Below are 24,369 nucleotides of genomic sequence, written 5' to 3' on the forward strand. Positions count from 1 at the left end.
TTATGACCATCCGGAACTTGGGTGCACTGAACTGACTTGTTCAGATTGCGAGATCCAAAACTGATCTCCAGTCCTTGTTTTCTGTGGCACTAAAAAGAATATGGAGTAAATTCCAGACTCTTTCTGGTCTGGTGGGAACTCTTGGTTGTCTCTTTTCTAGTAGCTTTTTTTTTAATTTCTAGTGCTGCTGCTTTCCGCTGACTCGGTGGAACATCTGGAATTTTGTTTACTGTTAGGGAAGAGGGTATTGTATAACTTCTGGAAATAATCCTCTGCACCCATGAATCTTTTGTAATCTCTAACTAGACTCTCTGGTGCAGGGATAAATGACCCCTTACTGCCTCCAGAGGTGGTCAATTGTGCCTCCTTTCAGGAGATCTGGCAGGATCTGTCAGACAGAGTGTCTATGGACCCTTAGTTTTGCAGGCCTCCTCTGCCATGCAGCCAGCATCTTCTATTAGAGTTCCCCCCCCCTGCCCCCAGGGGGAACTATCTCTACATGGATCTTGGAAGGGACCCTCAGACTTTCTGAACCACATTTTTCAACCAACTCATTGATTCTTAGAAAACGTCCATTCAGGAGTCAAAAAATGTATGCCCACAGCAGACAGGATCTTACCAACCTGCTCATATCTGGATATTGTGCCTTTAACCTTGGGGCCAAATAAAAAAAAACTTCAAGTCTTCCTTCATCAATGTCCCTTTGACAGAAGGGCTCCACGAAATCTCACAAGCAAATCCAAACATGCCTCCTTATGGAAATGCCCAAACCTGCCACCCTTAAGGTACCTTCAGCTGCATGTGAGATGAGCCTCATGGACGAATTGAAATAGACTGTAGGGTAGCCAACTATGAGGAAATTGAGTTCTTTGCCTCAGAAGTAATGGTCCCAGAGAGGGATTTGATGAGTTCTTTAATTAAATCCCTCTGGAGTATGGCGAAGTGTGCCAAATAATTCAACAACCAAAGTGTAAAAGTCAGTGAAGCGTATATATACACTTCCCGAATCTGTCCAGTGCCCTAGAATCCCCGTTAGAGAAAGATGAACAAAGGAACTCTGTTCTGCAAATTCCTTTTTTGTGATCACCACTATGACCATGCCATCAACTGATACTCCTTTGCTCCAAAATTCCCTATCCTTGGGTGATGCCAGTATCCTGTCCGAACTCTTGGAGATTGGCTCAATGGAATCAGGTTCCTTTCACGCCCACAGAGAGATCAAATCAGTGAGCTCATCAGGTAGTGTCACCCAAGAAGTGGATGGGCCAGCCCCAAAGGCTTCCAGGAATATGGATTCCTCTTGGGAAGGGTTGTCCATTGACAAATCACCCCTATGCTTGAGTATCTCTTGTACACCTCCAAATGAGATGTCATAAGGTGGTGATCTTGGGGACCCTTCCCCCTCATTGAAATCAGTATCCTTGGTGACAGACTCTTGAGGACAGTCTAAGTGCCTCCTTATTCACTTTCTCTTCCTAGGGACTTTTTCAGTGGGATGTTCCGGAGAAGTATCGGAAGATATCAATACACCCTGAGGGGTTATCCTGGAGGCTTTGGGCTGGTTGTCCTTGTGATGCAGGAAGTTGAGGCTCAAGACGCAAAGAAAACTGGATATGGGAAGTAGTGAAATGAAAAAAGGCTTCCACCACAACGAGAAGTTCACTGAAAGATTCTGTTAGGATACAAGCTTTAATAAAACAAATAAATAAAAAGCACAAGTCGTGCTGTTCAAGTTGCAGGTCAAACAGGATAAGCGCTTTCAGTTAAAAAAAAACCTTCTTCAGATCCTAGTGTGTAGACCTGACTTACTACTGATAAAATAGAGACCATTAATTGCTCAGCCAATCACATACAGCAATCAAATACACACCTTCCTTAAGCCTCCATTTCATTTCTTAATCAGGCTTCTCTCTCTCTCAAAATGGGCTTAATAGGAACTACTCTGTTAAGCCCTGGAGACAGATTAGCTCTAAGGTTCATGATCCATTTGGTTTCTTCCTTTTCAGTTTTACTGACAATGTCTCCTCCACGAAGATTAGTAGTCACATTAGAGATGACCATAAAACTAAATGAATGCCCTGGATTTTCAGACACATTTCCATATAGGGCATGTTACCACTTTATTCTTGATGTCTAACAGGTAGCAAAGTATCCGTTCCTTGAATTTTCTATTGGTCTTTCCTAAGTAATAGGCTTGGCACAGTTTGCAAGTGTCAATGTATACAACATTCTTGCTGCTACAGTTGGCAAAACCAGAGAAATTATAGCATTTGTTGGTTACCGGGTGAACAAAACTGTTGGAACATTTCATGTGGCTGCAAAAGCCACATTTCTGAGTTCTTAACCGATTACTTCCTTCTGTACTCTGCTTGTTAGGTATTCCATCATAGCTGCACAATAAATACTTTAAGTTCTTCTTGTTTTTAAAACCAAACCTAGGTGTTTCCCCTACAATTCTCTTGACATTGTTGTCAGCAGTTAGGACTGGCCAAAATTTCTTGATAGTTTCATGGACATCAAAGGAGTCAGTGCTGTAGGTCATCATGCACCTGAGACTGTTGTCGTTCCCACCTCTCTTCACATCACTCTGCATCCGCTTCGAGTAGTATGGTTGCCCTTTGTTGTATCGAATGGACATTGCTTTGCCTTTACTCACATCTATTTGTTTTTTATTGTAGCCTCTTGAGGTAAAATTCTGTAAAAGTTTATCTTGTTCCTGCAGAAAATCATCGTCGTCAGTACAGAGCTTGGATATCCTGATCACTTGATTTTCAACAATATTCTGAAAGACATGTCTCAGATTCATGCTATTGTAATACGGCATATGACACTTGCTTGTGCTTGGGTATGGGAAGTAGGAGCCGAGGAGAATGGATACATCCTTTTTCTTGGAGCAGAGAAAACTCTCTCCACTACTTCGAAAGCAGAATGCCTTGGAGAAAAAGAGACTGACAATTCCAAGAAGACCCTTCTTAACCATTACCACCTTCCGACCTGAAGGCAAATCACTCAAAGCAGGGGTCAGATCTGAGCTGTCCAGTGCCAAGGCTCAGAGGGGAAGAGATGGCTCTGATAACCTTGGAGTCAACTCCAATATTACAGCTCCAGCAGTCATCTGGCTGTGATGTGCTCAGAGCCAGACCACTAAAAGACAGTATCAACGTAGAAGACATGACAGTCTTCGGATCTGATATGGATGGATCTGGGATTCTCAGATCCAATTACTCTGAAACCAAAGGTGGGATAAGAAAAGGAGACAAAATAGGTGTGGCAGTACTCATAAAGGTCTCCAGACTTGATGTGGTGGGAGCCGGGAGAACACCCATTCGAATTTGCATAGAGAGGAATTTCCTCATCATCCTGTCTACGTTTGCTTTGGTCAAACTTCTGGAGGAACAAGAAGAAGCCATAGATGAACTCCTGGAATGGTGATGCCTTTCCAGCAAACAGGATAGGACATGACAAGATGTCAGATCCAGACTCAGAGGAGAATGGATACAAAGTGATTTTTCTTTACGCTTTGTCAGATATGAAGAAGTCAGATCCAATACTTTTGTCATAGTCTTTGGATCCGAAGCAGTCAGACCAGAGGGTTTCTTCTTCGGATCTGAAGATATCATATCCGAAAGCTGTGAAAGTTTTTCAGGCAATTCCAAGCCTGGTGTCAAAGAACTTGCAGAGTTCAACGAATGCTTCCTGGCCTCTTTCTTGCTGGATTTCTTAGGGGGTTTGAACCCCAGATGTTGTTATTGGAGGATTTACAGGGGAGCAATCCTCTTAAAAGATGTATGCTTCTATGATCAATGAGTGTCCTAGGATTAAACGTCTTACAAATATCACAGGCAGAATCCAAACGGGTTGGGCCTAAACAATAAACACACAGTGTGTCCATCCAATAGGATTTTATGGACACAGGTCATACATTTTTTTAAAACTGGAGGGTTTCTCAGCCATAACTACTGTGATAAACAACAGAAGGAGATAATATAAAAAGTTTTTTTTTTTTTTAAGCTAAAGAAAAAAGGAACAGGAAATATTACCAACAATAGTAATAAAGTGAACTACCTCATGGGTATAAGGGAGAAAGGGGAATGAGAAATACTAGCTATGGTATTTAGAAATACACTGAGAAGTGTAGGAAGAGCAAAGGAGGATATGCAAAAGTGATAAATAGTTACAGGTAAATAGTTAAAGATATACAATTCTTACTATAACTCACAAAATATTCACTATTGCTCGAAAGCCAACAGTGACCACGTCTGTACACGAAGGCAGCAAATGAGACCGGAGGTATGGCAGGGGACTAGTGCATTATGGGTAAGTGAGGAGCTCGAGAGTTTTGGTGTTCCATAAGCTGGTGAAAGTGCCCAAGTTGGATCTGAACCCCAACAGTTGAGGAATGAATGAAAATGAATGACAACATCAGATCAACAGTTATTGCTTGGAGGCTGTGCCCCCTGCACCCACTATTTAAATCTAGCAAACACAAGTGCAAATGCATCAAAATGAGGAGGGAAGGATCATCTTATGACTCAGTGGCTTTGGTGAGCTGGACTTTTACAAGGTGCCCTGCTCCTGTACTCAGGACTGCAGCCAAAGAATTTAATTTCATGTTCATGTGCTACTACTGCTATCCCCCAATCCACCTGGCAGTTAAAAAATTTTACACCTTAACCCCCCCCCCCTCCCCAGCACTTAATGTTTGCATCATTTTCCCATAAAATGATTAAATATATATATTTTCAATCTATGTAACTCTTATTGGAGACAAATTCAGACAGCTGTGGACATAGGAAGTCTTAAAAAAGCTATGGTTTCTCTAATTAATATCTAGAAAGAGTATGCTTAGCTACACACTTGCCTGTACTATCAGCAAGCTGCATGTTCTTCAGAAAGTAAATCAGCTTTTTTAAGCAGTGCCAGTTCAGGTGTGTACCCTTACCAGATTCTGTTTTCTTATATTTTTAGCTAATGTAAGATGTTCATCTGTTGTACATCTGTGAATTGCAAGTGACCCATTTATTTAGTTGCACAGTATTAAATAAGAAGTTATGTACCTACCATAACGTTCCATGTTAGTTGTCTTCTCTCGCCTTCTTTCTTGCTTGATGGGTTCGGAGCCGATCCCTCGGCTCCGACTCGGCACTTGCTAAGCTCGAGAGTCACTTTTACCAGCTCGAGGCAGCCCCATATCCCATGATGCAAGGCGGTAAGTACCCAGATCTCGTTTGCTGACAAAGGGCAATAGCACCAAGCATAAAATACTTCCCAAAGGAAGAAAGAAAACTTACAGATGGAAGAAGGACCAGGTCTGAATGGTCTTCAGCATAACAGTTTCTTATACAAGGTCTGTCCAGGCCAGGGGGAAGGAGGGAGGGTCAAGAAAGAAGGCGAGAAGACAACTAACATGGAACGTTATGGTAGGTACATAACTTCTTAATGTTAAGTTGTCAATCTCACCTTCATTCTTGCTTGATGGGACAGCGTCCCTAGCACCTCTATCCTGGGTGGCTCAATGGAACAAACTCTTGAGGACTGTAGAGCCAAAACTGGCTCTGTCCCTGGAGGCCAAGTCCAATTTGTAATGGGAAACAAAAGTGTGAGGAGTAGCCCAAGTGGCCGCTGCACAAATAGTGTCCAAAGGAAGTCTAGCTTGAAAAGCTGTAGAAGTAGCTAAGCTCCTAGTTGAATGTGCTTTAGGTTTTGAGCACAGCTGTTTTCCCCTGAGCGTATAAATTTCAGAGATGACCGAAGAAAGCCATCTGGACAAGGTCACTTTAGAAACAGGAAGGCCTTTTTATTATCCGCATAGGAAACAAAAAGTTGATCAGATTTTCTAAATTTTTTGTTCTGTCCAAATAATATCTAAGTTGACGGTGGACATCAAGATAATGTAGCTTTTGTTCAGCTCTATCTGAATAGTTAGGAAAAATACAGGAGATCAATGGATTGATTCAGATTGTTCTTTGAAGCGACCTTAGGTAAAAAGGTTGGATTAGTTCTCAAAGATACTCTGTCTTTGTGAAAAACCAAATAGGGGGGTCGAACCGAAAGAGCATGAAGTTCAGACACCCTCCTGGCAGATGTAATAGCCACTAGGAATAAAGTTTTCCAAGAAAGATATTTCAGGGAACAAGAAACAGCTGGCTCGAAGGGGGAAAGAATCAAGGATGTCAGCACTAAATTTCGATCCCACTGAGGAGGAGGATTCCTGATTGGAGGTTTTAGTAGGAAAATTCCTTTCAAGAAGGCCCTGCAGAGCCTATGGGACATAATATTATGATCTGCTATCCCGACATGAAAATTGGAAATAGCAGCCAATTGAACTCTGACTGTGGAAGAAGAGGAGCCTGCATGAAAAATCTCTGCTAAGAAGTCCAGGACTGCCTGAACAGGGGCAGTAAAAGGATCAATATTTTGGGCCTTAGCCCAATAAGAGAAACGTTCCATTTGCTTGTATAAATCCTCCTGGTAGAGGATTTTAGCGAAGCTACTATGATGTCTCTAACTGGGTTAGAGATCAAAGGAAGCCTGGCTAAGGAAGGAAGTGGAGCAACCATGCTGTGAGGTTGAGAGAAGGGATTGACCGGTGCAGCTGACCTGATTGGTGAATCAGAAGATCTGGCACTGGGTCCAGATGCCACGGCTGCACCAAAAGGTGATGATGGAGGAACGGGAACCAAACTTGTCGAGGCCAGTAAGGGGCAATGAGAATCAATTTGGCTCTCAAAGCGGTAGCTTTCTGGATCACCTGAGGGATCAGAGGAAATGGAGGGAAGGCATAAAGAAGTCCCTGGGGCCAATCCTGGGTCAGAGCGTCTCTGGGGATGGCCTGATAGAGGAAGAGGCTGAAGAAGTCTGGACATTTGCTGTTTTGGGGAGTAGCAAAAGATCGCAACATGGGCGACCCCATTCCAGAAAAATCTCTTCCGCTATAGATTGCTTGAGAGACCACTCGTGAGGCATGAGGATAGCTCTGCTCAATCTGTCCGCTATAATGTTGGTTTTCCCAGGGATATGCGTTGCTACCAGAAACCGATGAGAGGAGATCGCCCATTGCCATAGTCTGAGCGCTTCTCGACACAAGGGGTAGGACTTGGTTCCGCCCTGTTTGTTGATATACCAAACTACAGACATGTTGTCTGTGTGGACTGCAATTGTCCCTACGGGAAGAAAGTCGTTGAGGGCTTGCAACGTTAAAAGCACTGCTCTCATCTCCAGGACATTTATGTGCAGATGGTACTCGAGCGGCTGCCACGCCCCATGAACCATCCTGCCCTGATAATGACCCCCACCCGATCAGGGAGGCATCCGTGGTGACAGTGGCTATCGGGGATGGGGGTACAAAGTACCTGCCTTGGTGAACCTGAGACGATGTGATCCACCAAGCAAGATGCTCTTTGCATGTCTGTGTCACCAGAATCTGGTGACGCATTGGAAGTTGCTGGTATGACCACTGTGTGAACAGCATCCACTGAAGAAGGCGCATGTAGAATCGAGCCAGGGAAGAAGAGTAATGGCCGCAGCCATGAGACCTAATACCTTTAGAACCATTCTGGCCTGTATTTTCTTGCTGGCCAGAATGATCCTGACATGAGTCTGAATGTCTGAAACTCTTTGTTCTGTAAGGGTAGCTGACATCCGAACAGTGTTTAAGTTTGCGCCTATGAAGGTAATAGACTGGCAGGGCGATAAGGATGACTTTTCGAAGTTGATTGAGATGCCCAAATGAGAACAAAGGTCTATTGTGTAATCCCTGGCTTGTATAAGCTGATGCCTGGTGGTGGCTGACAGGAGCCAGTCGTCGAGATACGGAAACACCTGGAATCCTTGGCGTCTCAGGTGAGCCGTGACCACTGCCATGCATTTGGTGAACACTCTGGGGCTGTAGTGAGACCAAAGGGCAGGGCTCTGAACTGGAAATGACTGGACCCCAGCCGGCGGAGAAATCTCCTGGGCGTCTGTGAATTTTGATGTGATAGTACGCATCCTGAAGATCTATTGAGCACATCCAGTTGTCCTTCTGTAAGAAGGGCAGAATTGACTGAAGAGTGACCATTCGAATCTTGTCTTCCTGACAGACTTGTTGAGTCTGCTGAGATCCAATATTGGTCTCCAGTCTCCCGTCTTTTGGGGACCAAAAGAACCTTGAGTAGATTCCGGGCTCTGAATGGTCTATTGTAACTGGCTGAATGGCTCTTTTTGCAGTAGTTTTGAGATTTCTGACTCTGCAATCTCCCTTAGACCGGGTGGTACATCTGGAAGGGAACTTGAGGGAAGGGACTTTCCTCGAAAGGAATTATGTAACCCTTGGATATGATCGACTGTACCCATCTGTCTTGAGTGAGGGAATGCCAGGCTTCTGGGTACAGTGATAATCTTCCCCCGACTGCCTCCAAGGAGGGACAGCCGGGCAACACCTCAGGGATGCTGAAAGGGCTTATCAGAGAGAGGCTCCCTGTTTCCCTGCTTCTTGGACCCCTCTGCCTCTAGAGCGGCGTCTGTTGTTGTTACCCCTCTGCCTCTAGGGGTAAACTGACCACGTGAATCCGCGTGACTCCTTGGGATTTCTGAACCACATTTTCCCACCTTTCTGTCCTTTGGGATAAGGTCTAGAAGGGGTGGAAAAACGGACTCCAACAGCAGAAAGAGTCTTGCCGTCCTGTTCGCACCTGGTCAAGGTTTCCTTCACCTGAGGGCCAAACAAAGCTGACCCATCAAAGGGAGAATTTGTGAAGGACGCCTTAAAGGGATCCGCAAAATCACATAGCTGCATCCAGGCTTGGCGTCTAAGAGCCACACCTGTACCTGCGGCTCTACTCGCTCCATCCGCAGCATAAGATATTAGCCGCATGGAGGAGTTTGCAATGGAATTGAGGGTTCCTAGCTGCGAAGCAATTTTTTTCTTGAGCCCCTGCAGCTGTAGGATCCTGAACTACTTCACCCAGCTCCTTAAGGATATCCCTCTGGAGTCTGGTGAAGTGACATAGGTAATTCAGCGAACGCATAGCAAAGGTCGCTGAGGAAAACATCCGCTTACCGTACCTATCCATGGTCCTAGAGTCCTTATTAGGAGGATGGACGGGCACGGAAGGATCTGCAAGTTCCTTTTTGGTGGCCGCAGCCACCACCATGGCATCAGCGGGGACACCCTTAGTAAGGAATTGTTTGTCACACGGGGCAGTGATAAATTTTGAAGGCCTCCTAGGGACTGGCTCTACAGAGTCAGGAGCTGCCCACGCCTTTCGTGCAATAACCTGCATAAGGGGGTCAGAAGGCGGAGACACCCAGGAGGTGGAGGGCTGAGATCCAAACGCCTCTAGGTATACTGACTCATCCTCAGAGGGATTGTTGGTGGGCCAGTTTCCCTCTGTTTCAGGAGTTCTAGGATGTCTGAGAAGGAGACATCCTCAGAGGGGATCTAGGGATCCCTCTGACTCATCAAAGTCAGTATCCAGTGACAGACTCGGGAGTCTACATGCTTCCTCTTACAAGTCCTCTTCCTAGGAGGATCTCCCGAAACACCAGCAGAATCCTCGGAAGAGGGGGAAATTCCCAATGGGGAAACCTGAGGCGGAGGATCTCTGGGCCCTGTAGCAAGAGAAGTGGCAGAGATGTCAACAGGTACTATAGAGGGAGGAGCTACGGGAACAGACTGCTGACTGATACCAGTGGCCAGTACACTCTTCATCACCTCGAATGCTCCCTCCCAGGCAGGTCCGAGAGAACCCGCTCCAAGAGCTAGGAACTCCAGGGACCACCGAAGGGAAGCCTCCGAGGCAGATGTCGGAGCCGAGCTCACCAAGGCCGAGGCTCCAAGGGGAAGAGCGGCTCGGACAAGGGTCCGATGCCACTCACCCCTCGGAGGAGACCATGGAAGCCCGACCACGAATCCCTCTAAGGAAGGTCTCGAAGAGGAGATAAGAGTAGAGGCTGAAGGAACAGAAGGGGTATCCGTCCTCCAGCCGTAGCAGTAACCATTCGAAGACTCCAACTCCAAGCTCTGGGGTAGAGTTGAAGGAGGAACTGTAACGGGTGTGGACCAACAGTCGCCTGTTGAGACGGACTATGTAACATTTGGGCCAGTACCTGTGACTTAAGTAATCTACTGACCACTCTCTCTAGGTCATGATCTGACAATCTGGATGACCTTGAAGATCGGCTCCGATGGCTCCGTTCCGATAGAAGAGGTGAAGCCGGAGCCGAAAGTATCGGCTCCAAGGAAGGAGACCTCGACCTCTTCCTGGAATGAGCCATCGGAGCCGATACCATAGATCCTGTCGGAGCCGACCTCTCGGAGCCGACAGGAAGCCTCGATGTATCGGCTCCAGCCAGAGCCGATACAGCCACCAAAGTAACGGTGTCGGAGCCGATCGGAGCCGACACCGATGCCTGCCACATGGGTGTCGGAACCGATCGGAGCCGACACCGAAGTGGTCGATACAGATTCGGCACCGATAGCCATCGGTGCCGAAGGCTTTGTTAAGCCAGAATCGGCTCCAGCTGGAGCCGATCTCGACTCGGAGCGAGTCGGAGCCGAGGCCGCAGGCTTAGAAACAGAAGCCTGGGCCTTGGAAGATTTAACTGATTTTGACGGAGCCGACTTAGCCGGAGAGCCCTCCGGCTTAAGAAGGCCCCTAAGAATCAGTTTAGTACGGCTTTCCTGCAGGACTCTCTGGCTGAAGGAATGACAAATAGCACAGGAGTCCTGCAGGTGAAGAGGCCCCAGGCAATACAGGCAAGAAGTGTGACCGTCTGTCAGAGACATCTTCTGACAGCACGAGTCACACTTCTTAAAACCTGAGACCCTCTCCTTTGACATGGTGCTTAAACACACACACACACCAGTCAAAAAACTTAAATTAAAGAAAATACCAAAAGGTATTCCTAAAAATAAACACACACACACCCTAACAGGGAGGGGATGGGATGGGTAAAGTTTGACTAAAAAATATTAAGGGAGACAGGGATTTTCTGTCAGGAAAACTAAATAATTAACTTATAACTAATAATAATACGTTTTTTAACAAAAAGGGGCTTGAATATTAGTAAAGTGAATCACTTACCAGGAGCTGGTAAAAGGAGGACCTCATAAGCGAAGCGGCAAATGAGATCTGGGTACTTACCGCCTTGCATCATGGGATATGGGGCTGCCTCGAGCTGGTAAAAGTGACTCTCGAGCTTAGCAAGTGCCGAGTCGGAGCCGAGGGATCGGCTCCGAACCCATCAAGCAAGAATGAAGGCGAGATTGACAACTTAACATTGTTGCTTATGGTTAAATCTGCTTCATTGCATGATGAAAGCTACCCTTTAAACACTGTAGTATGCATCTTACAATATGCATTGTCATGACTGAAAATAATCTGTACAAACAGCTCACCTAGCCAGGTTTAAATAAATAAATCAATGAATAAATTAAATGGACAAGAGCAATTCTTAAATATGCAGGTACACTGGCAGATATACACAGAAAAATATTTATCGTGAAATCTAATAGTTAACAATAAAAGTGGCATTCGGTAAAATTTTTAGCATCAGCACTGCAGTAGAAACATTTGCTTTCTGAATCGGACATTAATACAATATGGTCTTTATATCTACCTGTTTCTGAGGCAGCAAACCTGTTTGTGGTTTCTATTTCAGTATCATTTTCAGTTATGGTAGAGGTAGGTTCTTTCATAAATGATGCACTGGATTGTTCAATAATTTTATCCCCCTGCAAGCTCAACACAGTTCCAAAGGGCTGACTGCCTGTAGTCTGTAAGCTGACAGCAGGATAGGGCACAAAGTAATCAGAGGGCCTTTTTGAGTGCAGCATTAAGTATGGACTTTGGCTGGAAGTATAAAGCTCCTTAGAACCAAAATCCAGTGTTATGGTATCCTGAACACAATTTCCGCAAATCTCACTTCTACCAGAAATGGAAGTGTGTCCAGATGTAACTTGGTGTGCAAGTCCCACACTGTTTTCATTATCCTGCCGTTCAGTGGGAAAGTGTGGAATGCTCAGGCCTTCTTTGAAATTTCCAGTATTTACAGAAGATAATGGGGTAAGACTCCAGAGACAGTCATACTCAATGTTGAACTGATGGTTGCGCCCCATAACAGACTGATGAGCAGAAGTCAAGGTCCCTGAAGTACTGCTGTGAGAGACAGTAGATATGCCATTAACATTCATATCTCCATTCAAACCTGCAATAAAGAAAAAAAAGAAAAAACATTGGTTCAGTCATTTACAAATGCATACAACTGCTTAACACACAAAACTAGAGAAACAAATGAGGATTCATTAATATGAGTGACAGTCACCAGGCTAAAGCTTTGGAGTCACATGTCTCAATAACAGACCAGCAAGAGGATAAAAGCCTCTCAAGAATCTTCCCAAACCATGGAGTGTAAACTAGTATTCTGCTAGCTAGCCAATGGTTATTCAAAGAAGTGCGCAAACACAATAGGATGGTGAGGGAATTACAAAATTCAATTACAGTGATGATGTTTTGCCACGAAAGAACAAAAAACAAGAAATTAAACACAAAAGGTTAACTAAAAAATGTGAAGCTGACAGACCACCAAAAATAAACTCCCTAATCACACATTTCTCCAGAGACAAACATTTTTTTTATTTCTTAGCACAGTAACAGATATGTCAAGAGAGATTTACAAAGCATAAAACACTGAAAGTATAACCACAATTATGCATCTACAAGGTGTGCCCTGAAACTACAAGAAAATACTTCTGCAAAATGATCACCTCTCATGCTAAGCCATACAGCATTGTCTGGCACTCTACTGCCAGTCCTAAAGAGACAGCTACCTGAAAACGTGCCAACTTACTTCAAGCTCCAGGGCAAAACCAATGTTAGCATGCATAATATAAGCAACTGAATAAAATGCTCTATAGTATTTTCAGTATGACAGCGGTAGTAAGGATATGCCTGTTGAGTATCCAGTATCTCCATTTTTTTTTTTTTTTTTTTTTTTTTTACATATCTTTACTAAATCATCACATTTTCATCTGGAATGTGAGTTTATATTCATTAACAGAAAAGAAAGCAGACCTTAATAACAGTTTACATTACTATAGGTGCGCAATATACGTACATGTTTCTCTCTTAACAATTGTCATTCACCCCACATAAACTACTCAATTTCTGATTACCCTTAAACCTGCTCCTTCTCCTGAGCATTATTCTGAATATATAGTCCCCACAAATTCCATTTATTTATATGACGTTTGCTACTTCCCTTTTCTAAAGACTACAACTCTAGTTCTTTTAACTCCTTTACAATATTTAATTACAATGGCTTTAGCTTTTGATTACCATTTTCTAGCATTTTTTTATTTTTTTGGCTGCCAGTAGCATTAACCTTAGTAGGCATTACTATGTCTAGGAAATTCAGGTCATATATCCCAGCTAAAAGTATCATTTACTTCCATACTAACATCTGATCCCTCAACATTTTTGTCTAATCTGCCAACTCAATCCATTCCAAAAAGACGCATTTCAATTTATTTTTCTCTCTCTTACCCATCACATCTCCAACATTTACTGGCTAGCTGAATAAAAAAAATCACCAAGTCTACTTGGGATATAAACAACCTATGCAACCACTACCATGCAAAATTTCTAAACTTCATACTTAGGAGCCCTACTGATGTCTTCTCATAGTTTCTTTGTTATCTATCTTTTTACTCTCTTTTGTTGGTTAATCTAACCTCCTCTAAATGATTCTTTTAGCCATCATGCAATATTTTACATGTCCTACTGATTATCCCTTTTTTTAATATTATCAACATTCAATTAAAAACCATATCAAAGTTGGTCTTTCACTCTGCACTCCTCAATCTTCTTTGCCTACGCTGTGTAATCAGTCCCTGAAAAGGGATACAGCTTCTGTAAACTGCAGTCCTAAGTCCAAGCTTACCATCATCTTACTCTGTTACCATTCCCTTTCGAGTTATTTCCTCTTGATACCCTGTCTCCTTTGCTAGTTTATAACAGTAAATTCTAGACTCTTCTTACCTAATTTAATGCCTCTACTTACAGACAGATCTGTTGGTAAAATCTCCTTTCTTAATTCATTCCCTGGCTTACTTTTTAGAATAATTTCTGCTATATTCCGAATACACTTTTCTGTGTAGTTGTTACTATTCTCCTTAAGAGACTAGCATCCAAAATCCTAACCTCACTATCTCTCAAACTACCCTTCTCCCTGCAATTTCATCATCATTTCCCACTAAAATTTATAATTTTCTGTTTTAGTTATATACAAATATCCATACCTGCAAAGATTTAAAATATACTTTCACATCAGGTAACTCAATCACCTTGCTGAATGGCGAGAATCATCTTGTCCCACTTAACTCTTGCCCTGTTCCCCTCCCAAATAAATTCCATCAACTTATTACTGTCATCCACAACTTCCTCTTCAGCTGACAAAAATACACCTAACCTGTATAAAAGAGTAAATGGAATGAAAACATGCTCGCTGTTTATAACTTGTTATATATATGAAACAAGAACTTCTCATTTCTTCATTTTTATATTACTTTCTGTTTTGAATCCTCTTTTGTCTCCTCCAACATATCTTTAGCGGACTAAACAAAATCAGTTTTAATGTCCCCATAAGTATGGGTATTGCTGAATATATTCATGCATGGGTGCACAGTTTACTGGTATAGCTTTTGTTTTTACCTTAATTTATTTTATATCCTGAAAAGATTTGAAATTGTCAAAATGTTCTACAACATTGATCCGTTCCTTTCAGGATTTATCAAGTACAAAATAATATCCTCTGCAAAAAAGACTAATTTTTCTGATTACCACACCAGTGAAATTCTTGAATCTGTTGATCATTTATTTAAATTGCTAACAAATCTGAATAAAAGCAAAAACAGAGGAAAAAAGAAGACATTCCTGTCTGACTCCTCTGTTCAAACATCACTTGTTAAAGGAGCTTCCTACCTCAATTCTTGATGCACACAGTCATGTATCATCCTTAATCACACTACTATTCTATCAGGGAATACAGATGCTGCTATTGCCCTACTCATAAAATCCCAGATGGACCTATCTCATGCTTCTCTACATCAAACTCATCAACATCATTTCCTTACACACCGATTCTCCCTGGATTACCATTGCTCAATTGTTTTCAAATGTTTGCCTCCTCCCACAAAACCACAGTAATTCATATCTATCAAATTTGGTATGATCCTTATCCATCACATCTGGTATCATCTTTCCATTCTCATTGAAAATAGATGCAAACCCTTTGTAATCAAAATGGGTCTATATGAAGCTGGCTCTGAAGGGTCTCTACCCTCTTTCAGTAATACTTCTACATTCCACTGTTTTCTTCCAAGATGCTGGTCCAACCCCCAAAAACACACACACAGACACACAGCTTTAAATATTTTTGAACAAAGTATTCTAGATTTTTGTCACTCTCTTCCCTTTTAAATTTCCATAGCAAAGCTTGCCTGTCCCTGGAGACTTCTCTGTCAACTGATTGTATATCACGGTTTGTATTTCATCTCTCTTCTCATATTGGTTACTAAATGCCAAGACACATCTTCCACTAACCTTAGCATAAATAAGTCTTCCATAACTATTTTGATTTCTGCCTTTTCTTGGTTTTTCATCCCTCTGTTTTATACAAATATTCATAACATTTCTGACTTACAAGATGGCTGCAAATTGAGTAACAGCTTAATTCTAGCACTCCCAGTATGAAAATGGAAACTCAGCAAAGATGGTCAGTGGAATTTTTTGTTTCTGGGTAAATTTCAGCAAATGGCTAGTACGTGCACTGCCCAGACGCCAGCTAAAAAGAATACAGAGGACTTTTATGAAAATCAGCTAGAAAAGGTGATGAAAAAACACTGACTGGGAAAAGTACTGAAGCTGTTCAGCAAATAGCACTGCAAGCTCCAAACAGGACTTCCAGTAACCTAGAGGAAAGCATAAGTCAACTGCACACAGACCTGGTTTTAAAATAAACAAAACACTGATGGAGCATATCAACTCAAAAAACAACAGGCTGGAAAAAATGAAGAAGTTTTAAACAGATATTCAGATTAGGTGATAAAATGGCAAAAATTAGAGGTCAAAATGAAGAAAAGGCTGGCTAAATATGAGACTGCTCAAGAAAAGTTGTTTCAAAAACTAATAGAATCAGAGAAAAGAGCACTTAAGGAAAAAGTACAGTTGTGTACTTACCATAAATGTAGATGTTCGAGTGTATTCACTATTGCAGTCATTACAATTGAGTTATCCTGCTGGCAGGCTACCCGCAGTCGGCCTGAATTCCTAAGTCTAGGTCTGGCGTCGGTTGCTGTCGCCTCCTCCCTGACGTCAGTGCGCCGGGGGGTATAAAAGATGCAGCCGACACCATTTTCTTCAGTTTTTCTTGCGCAGATGTCAGGTGCCCACAAAAGGGTAGGCTAAAAATATGTCAATAAAGCATGCATGCACCAAGGTAAATTTTTCCTTCATCTACAAGCAAGTACACCATATAGGCTGTATAGAATAGAGAAGTACAGATAAGTTCCAGCAAAGATAAGGGGGATGGTGGGAGGGTAACCTGGACTGCAACAGTGAATACACACTAACATCTACATTTATGGTAAGTACACAACTGTACTATGTTCATCGTGTTTCACTGTTGCAGTCATTACAATTGGGTTGCATCCCAAAGCTAAGGTTGTGAGGCTGGAGCTAAATAGGATTAGGAATGGCTATGAGGCCCTGCAAAACTGCAGTTGTCATGCCTGCCCTGGATTTAGAGCAGAGTGGTAAGTGATAGTGCTTTGTAAAAGTGTGCACTGTACTCTAGGTTGCAGCTTCTAAAATGTCTCTGGTTGGTACTCCTCTGAGGAAGGCTGCTGAAGTGGCTGCTGCTCTGGTTGAATGTGGCCTAATGCCCTGAGGCACTAATTTGCCATGTTGTGAATAGCAGAAACGAATGCAGTGGCCTATCCACTTTGAAATAGTCTGCTTTGAGATAGCCTTTCCTTGTGATCCTGCAGCATATGCCACTAGTAATTGCTCAGTCTTTCTGAAAGCTTTGGTTCTGTCCAAGTAGAAGCGCAGCTGTCTGTGTATGTCCAAAGAATGCAGAAGTCTCTCACCCTTATAATGTGGGTTTGGGTAAAAGGTAGGCATATAGTTTTGATAAGGGGCACACTGGACACTACCATAGGCATAAATGTCGGGTTTGTCCTCAGAGAAACCCTATCTGGATGGAAAATGATAAAAGGTTCCACAGCCATGAGTGCCTGTAGCTCTGAGACTCGTCTTGCAGAGGTTATTGCTAGGAGCAGAGCTGTTTTCCATGATAAAAAGTTTATATCAGCTGTAGCGGCTGGCTCAAAAGGAGGCAGGGTGAGTTTTTCCAAGACATAATTGAGGTCCCATGCAGATATTGGTGATCTCCTTGGAGGCCTTAAGTTTTTGGCTCCTCTGAGGTACTGCCTTAATAAAGGATAAGAAAAAATAGGTGGCTCTGTATTGTAATGAGCTGAAATAGAGGCATGAATCTTAATTGATGAAAAGGATAGGCCTTTGTCCAGCATCTCAGTTAAATATTGCAAAATCTGAGAAATATTTGGTACAGTCGTGTCAATCCCTTGTGCCTGGTTCCAAGCATAGAATCTCTTCCATTTTTCAGCGTAAGATTTTCTGGTACTAGGCCAACTGGCCTCCAAAATAACATTCATCACCGCTTTAGATAGAGGTGTGTTTTGAATGACTACATTATCCACCATGCTGCCAGATTTAAGGTCTTGAGTTGGCTGTGCAGGATCTGATTGTTGTGTTGGGACAGTAAGTGAGGAATTTGAGGTCATGTCCAGGCTGGGTATTGAGACAAGTTCCTTAGGATTGGGTACCAGTGCTGGCGGGGCCATTCTGGGGCAATCAGTATCATTTTGGCTTCTCATCTGACTTTTAGGAGTACCTTGGGGAGGAGAGGCAGTGGAGGAAAGGCATAAACTACTGTTAAGTTTTTCCAGCTGAAAGATAGAGCATCCACTTTCCATGCTTGCTTGTGATAAATCCTTGTGCAGAATCTCTGTAGTTGGCAGTTGTGAGGGGAGGCAAATAGATCTATGTCCGGGCATCCCCAATTCCTTGTTATTATGCTGAAGACTTGCGGATCCAATTCCCACTCGTGGGGATCCATAAGGTTTCTGCTTAGTTCGTCTGCCAGCGTATTTATCTTTCCTGGCAGGAATTGTGCTTGTAGATGTACTTGGTAAGTCAATGCTGTGTCCCACAGAGTCATGGCTAGTCAGCATAGGGGGTAGGAATGAGTGCCTCCCTGCTTGCTTATGTACCACATGACTATAGTATTGTCCGTCTTTATTAGTAGTTGTCCCGGATGAAGTAGATCCTTGAAGGCTGTCAGAGCATTCGGAACATCTAGCATCTCTTTTTGGTTGATATGTAGATGCATTTGGCTTGCGGACCATGTGCCCTGAATACATCTTCCAGCCATGTGGACCCCCAGGCATAATCTGATGCATCTGTTGTTAATATCTGCCTGGCTGTGGGTAAAGTGAATGGCTGACCCTTGTTGTGGTGACAGGCCTTTGCCCACCATAGAAACTCCTGTTGCAGACAGGGAATGAGGGTAATTATTGTTTCCAGGCTGTGGCAATGTTGAGTTCAAACACTTTTTAGATACCATTGAAGTTTCCTCATATGCAGTCTTGCATATGGAATTAGCAGGATGCCATGAAGCCCAAAGCCTGCAGAATTTGTCTTGCAGATAACTGGGTCTTTGTTGCCAACATTTTGAAATAAGTAGTCAGTTGCCTTTGTCTGGCATGAGATAAGCCATCTGGGCAGTTGTATTTAAGCTTGCACCCAGGAATATTATCTCTTGACAGGGTAGTAGTTTTGATTTCTTTTTGTTTACTGTGTACCCTAGGCATGTTAGTAATCTTTTTACAAACGCCAGATGCTGTAGTAGAATGTCCTTGTTCTCTGCTTGAATAAGGCAGTCGTCCAAATAAGGATATATTTGTATTCCTCTTTGTCTGCAAAATGCAATTACTGGAGCCAGGCATTTTGTGAAGACCCTGGGCGCAGTAGATAAGCCAAAGGGCAGTGCAGAGAAAGTACAGTTTTGTACCTACCATAAATGTAGATGTCCAATAGGTATGCATCTGCAGTCATAACATATGGGTTGTCCTGCCTCAGGCAGCCCTTCGGTCGGCCGGATTCCAAAGTCTGGGTCTGGCCTCGGCTGATGTCGCACTTTCCCCGACGTCAGAGCGTCTGGGGTATAAAAGCATCAGCAGACGCCATTTTCCTCAGTTTTTCTTGCCCCAGATGCCAGGTGCCCTCTAGGAAGGCTAAATTTGGATAAATGCTGAAAAGTTCCAAACATTTGCAAATTATATACATGTATAAACAAGCAAATACACCATAATAGATTCCCCCAGCTAGCTGAAAGAGGGGTAAGTACCCTAGGAATACCACAGAGGGGAAGGAGGGTGGGTAATCCTGACTGCAGATGCATACCTATCGGACATCTACATTTATGGTAGGTAAAAAACTGTACTATGTCCTTCAAGGATGCATCTGCAGTCATAACATATGGGTAGAATACCATAGCCAATCTGGGGGAGGAGGTACTAAGAGAAGGATGGTGTAGTTAAGATCCCCTGCAGCACTGCAGTTGCAAACCCTGCTCGGGATCTGGAGTATAAAGGTAGATTGTAATGCTTGGCAAATGTATGCACGGAGCTCCAAGTAGCAGCTTCTAAAATGTCCTTGGTAGCCACCCTCGAGGAAAGCTGTAGTGGTGGCTGTGGCCCTTGTGGAGTGAGGCCTGATATTTTCAGGAACTGTCTTTCCATGAAAGGAGTAACAAAAGCGAATGCAATTTCCTATCCATTTTGAAATTGTCTGTTTGGAAATTGCTCTTCCTTGCACCCCAGTTGCATATGCTACAAAAAGTTGATCAGTTTTTCTGCTAGTTTTCGTTCTGTCCAAATAGTAGCGTAGTTGTCTGTGTATATCCAGGGTGTGCAAAAGTTTTTCCCCTTTGTTCTGTGGGTTAGGGAAGAACGTAGGCAAGTGAATAGCTTGGTTCAAGGATACCCTAGATACCACCTTTGGCACGAAAGTAGGATTGGTTCTTAGTGACACTCTATCCTGGTAAAAAATAAGAAAAGGCTGCACTGCCATTAATGCTTGTAACTCAGATACTCTTCTTGCTGAAGTGATTGCCAGAAGGAATGCAGTTTTCCAAGATAAAAACTGTAGGTCTGTTGATGCTGCTGGTTCAAAAGGAGGTAGTGTCAGTTTTTCCAGCACAAAATTGAGATCCCATGCAGGTAGAGGGGGTCTTCTTTGAGGTTTAACATTTTTGATCCCTCTCAAAAATTGCCTGAGAAGAGGGTGTGAGAAAATAGGTGGATCCATATTGTATTCTGCTGAAATTGCTGAAGCATGAATCTTAATGGAAGAATAAGACAGGCCATTGTGGAACAATTCTGCTAAGTATTCTAGGATGTGTGCTAGGTTTGCCACTGTGACATCTGTGCCCTTTGATGTGCTCCAAATGAGAAATCTCTTCCATTTAGCTGAGTATGTCTTCCTTGTGGAAGGTCTGCGAGCCTCCAGGATAATGTCCTTCACCCTCTGAGATAAAACAGTTTGGTTGGGATTTAAGGAATTTTCCAGGCAGTTAGCTACAATGTTTTCAAGTTGGGATGCAGGGTCTTGAAATTGTTCTGCGTTAGAAGAAGAGGCCATGAATTTGCCTGAGACATGCTTCTCAATAGTGGGTACCAGTGTTGTCTTGGCCAGTCCGGAGCTATTAGTATCACTTTTGGCTGTTCCTCCCTGATCTTCAGTAGAACCTTGTACATCAATGGGAGAGGTGGAAAGGCATATACTGTTAGGGCATTCCAGCTGAAAGAGAGAGAGTCCACCCTCCATGCTTGTGGGTGGTATGTCCTTGAGCAGAATGTCTTCAGTTGGTGGTTGAGTGGGGAGGCGAACAGATCTATCTCCGGCATTCCCCATGTCTTTGTTATGAGTTTGAAGATGTCTGGATGCAGCATCCATTCGTGTGCATCCATGGTAGTTCTGCTTAAGCTGTCTGCTAGTGCATTTTCTTTTCCTGGTACGAATTTGGCCTGCAGCTGGATATTGAAATTCAGGCATAGATTCCACAGATTCATAGCCATCCAGCATAGAGGGTAGGAATGTGTGCCTCCCTGTTTGTTTATGTACCACATGACCGTGGTGTTGTCTGTCCTTATTAACAGATGTCCTTGTTGGAGGAAGGGTCTGAAGGCCTCGATTGCATGCCTCACTGCCAGCATTTCCTTTTGGTTTATGTGCATGCTTAGCTGCCCTTGAGGCCATAGGCCTTGGATACATTTGTCCTCCATGTGTGCTCCCCATCCTCGGTCTGAGGCGTCCGTGGTGATGGTCTGCCTTGTTTTTGGTTTGTTGAAAGGCAACCCTCTGTTGGACTGGCAGGCCTGAGCCCACCACAAGAATTCCTTTTGAAGGCATGGAATGATTGGTATCATGGTTTCTAGACTGTGACTGTGTTGAGACCATACACTCCTTAGGTACCATTGTAATTTCCTCATATGCAGCCTGGCATGTGGGATTAAAATTATGCAGGATGCCATGTAACCCAGGGCCTGCAGGACTTTCCTTGCAGTAAGCTGAGTTTGTCTTGTCAGAATCATGAAGTAATCTGGAAGTTGTTTTTGTTTTTCTTCTGTGAGAAAAGCCATCTGGGTGATTGTGTCCAGATCTGCACCCAAAAAGGTTATCCTTTGGGATGGTACTAGTCTTGACTTTTGGATGTTGACTGTGTATCCCAAGGTCTGTAGCAGGTGTATGGCACAGGCCAAGTCCTTTAACAATTTTTTCTTGTTGTCCGCTTGTATTAGGCAGTCGTCCAGGTATGGATAAATTTGAATTCCCTGAAGTCTGCAATGTGCAATTACTGATGCCAGGCATTTCATGAATACTCTGGGCGCAGTAGATAAGCCAAAGGGCAATGCTGAGAATTGATAATGCTCGGATCCTGCAAGAAATCTGAGGTGTCTTCTGCAATCTGGTCGGATAGGGACATGCAGGTATGCCTCCTTGAGATCTAGAGTCACCAGCCAAGACTCCTTGCCCAACATGGGAAGAAGTTGCTGTAGGGTCAGCATTTTGAATTTTGGCACAATGAGATAAGTGTTCAGTGCGGACAGGTCGAGAATAGGCCTCCATTGGTTTTCTTTTCTTGGTACAAGGAATAGTCTGAAGTAAAATCCTTGGCCTTGTTTTGTACATGGTACCCTTTCTATAGCTTTCATCTGAAGTAAATTGCTGATTTGTCTTAAAGCCTCTGCCTTCTGGTTTGGTGGAAGGTTTGGCATTCCGCTTCTTTTTGGCAAAGTGTGGAAGTGAAACCTGTATCCTTTGTCTATTATTTGCAATGTCCATGTATCCTTTGTAATGCAATGCCAGTTTTTTGAGAATAAAGCCAGCTTTCCGCCCAAGGGTGCTTCCAGTTGATCTCTGGTAAGCGGAATCAGAGTCAAGTCATTGGGTCTGTCCTGTAGTAGTGGTTGTAGTTGTAGCTGTTGCACTACTCCTCTGGTTGGCAGGCTGCCACTGACGGCCTCTGTAGGGGCCCTTCGACTGACCTCTGCCTCTAGGGCGCCTGTTCCTGCCTCTCTGTGCTCTGGACGAGTCTGGAAAGGACCAATTCTTTGTAGGCCAGTTTCTGCTGAACCTCGGTGGTTGAACTTGCAGGAAATCTTTAACTGTTTGCACAGATTTTGCTTTTTCTTCAACCTTTTTTAGAATCTCCTGTGCAGGGGAGCCAAATAAATTTTGTTTCTCCACTGGAGCATCGAGGAGTTTAGCTTTGACATGGTCTGGCAAAGATTGCTCCTTCAGCCAGGCATGCCTACGAATAACTGCCCCAGTCATAGCTGATCTAAATGAAGCCTCCAGTGCATCATAGCCACATTTTAAAAAATGATTACTAACCTGTTGTGAGTTATGTACCAAATCCTGAAGGGATTTATGGTCTAAGGCTTCAGGAGAAGAAAGTTTCTTATTCAGTTGATCTAACAAAAATTCTTGGTACTGTATCATATGGAATTGACAGTTTAATGCCCTGGCAGAAAGAGTAGCAGATGTATAAACCTTTTTCCCCATCTCTAAAGCTCTAGACTCTCTTTCAGAGGGTAGGGGATTTTTGGCAGTAGCGGCTGCAACCCCTTTAGGGCCCTGAGAAATAGTTTCTGGGTCTGCAGCATGGGCTTTATACAGATGGAAATGAGAATCCGGGACCCTGTAATATCTGTCAGGTTTGGCAGGGGCCGGAGGAAGAGAATCAGGGGCTGTACTGAAATCATTGTACACATCATCAATTACATTTAGAACAGGAGGTATAGCTAAGGGCCTATGCTGAGGCAAATGCAAAAAGGTCCTTAATCTTTTTCTAGAATCAGAAAAATCCTGACCTTGCCACTGAAAGTGCTCTCTCATGGAGTGTAAAGTCTCCCCAAAGGAAAATTCTTCAGGAGGGGAGGCCGAAGGGATAGATTCCTCTGCATCTGAATCCTCATAAGGCGAGTAAGCCCCTTCCTGGTGGTCTCACAAATCAGATCCATCCGTGGAGTAATCTGAGGAGTGAGGTTCAGAGGGGTCAGTCCTGGGCCTTTTGTCTGGAGGAGGTTGAGAGGCCCTGTCTGGGTGAGGTTGTGAACCCCTAATTAAGGAGATAAGGTCCTCAGCAAGGCTGAGGATCTGTGAACTAGAGGAAGGCCTCTGGGATGTAGATTTGGCAGGCAAAGCTTTTGAAAGTTTGGCAGCTTTAGCCCTGGAGAAGGCCTTAATAGACATAGAAGCTGGGGGCCTAGCTGCCCCACGTGCACGGGTAGAAATGTCCAAAGGTATGGTGTCGGACAATTCCTGAACACTAGCTTCGGTAGGGGGCTCTGAAGTCGACTCAGCCGGGGCCTCTCTGGCCTTGGTGGTCGGAAGTATGGTTTCGGAAGTAGGAATCACCGTGGACTCTGTTTCGGCCGAAACCGAGACACTCGCGGTAGGCCTAGCCGTGGTTTCAGCCGAAACCGCGTGCGGCGAGTGTCTGTCCTTTTCCTTGCGTTTTTTGACCATATGCGAAGTCGGAGTCTCCGACGGCATTTTATAAGCAAAAGCGGCTCCAAAAAATTCCTCTGCAAACTCCGACCGACGTCTAAGAGTTCGTCGGTTGAAGGAGGCACAGGCTAAACAAGCTGATACGTCGTGGTCTGGGCCTAAGCAAGGAAGGCAGTAAGAATGGAAATCCTTATGAGGTATTTGTTTCCCACAAGTTAAACAACTA

General features: G+C 43.7%; 1 protein-coding gene across 1 annotated transcript in view; it reads right to left on the reverse strand.

The window, feature by feature from the left end:
• Positions 1 to 24,369, reverse strand: part of BAZ2A (bromodomain adjacent to zinc finger domain 2A) — a 3,667,728-nt gene that overhangs the window by 3,266,844 nt on the left and 376,515 nt on the right. The window contains exon 4 of the mRNA XM_044083634.1: positions 11,602 to 12,189. Within this exon, the coding sequence (XP_043939569.1) occupies positions 11,602 to 12,189 (588 nt within the window). The remainder of the gene's footprint in view (positions 1 to 11,601; positions 12,190 to 24,369) is intronic.

This window comes from Protopterus annectens, chromosome 9.part0, assembly GCF_019279795.1.
Source record: "Protopterus annectens isolate FY-2018-M chromosome 9.part0, PAN1.0, whole genome shotgun sequence".
NCBI classification, from domain to species: Eukaryota; Metazoa; Chordata; order Ceratodontiformes; family Protopteridae; genus Protopterus; species Protopterus annectens.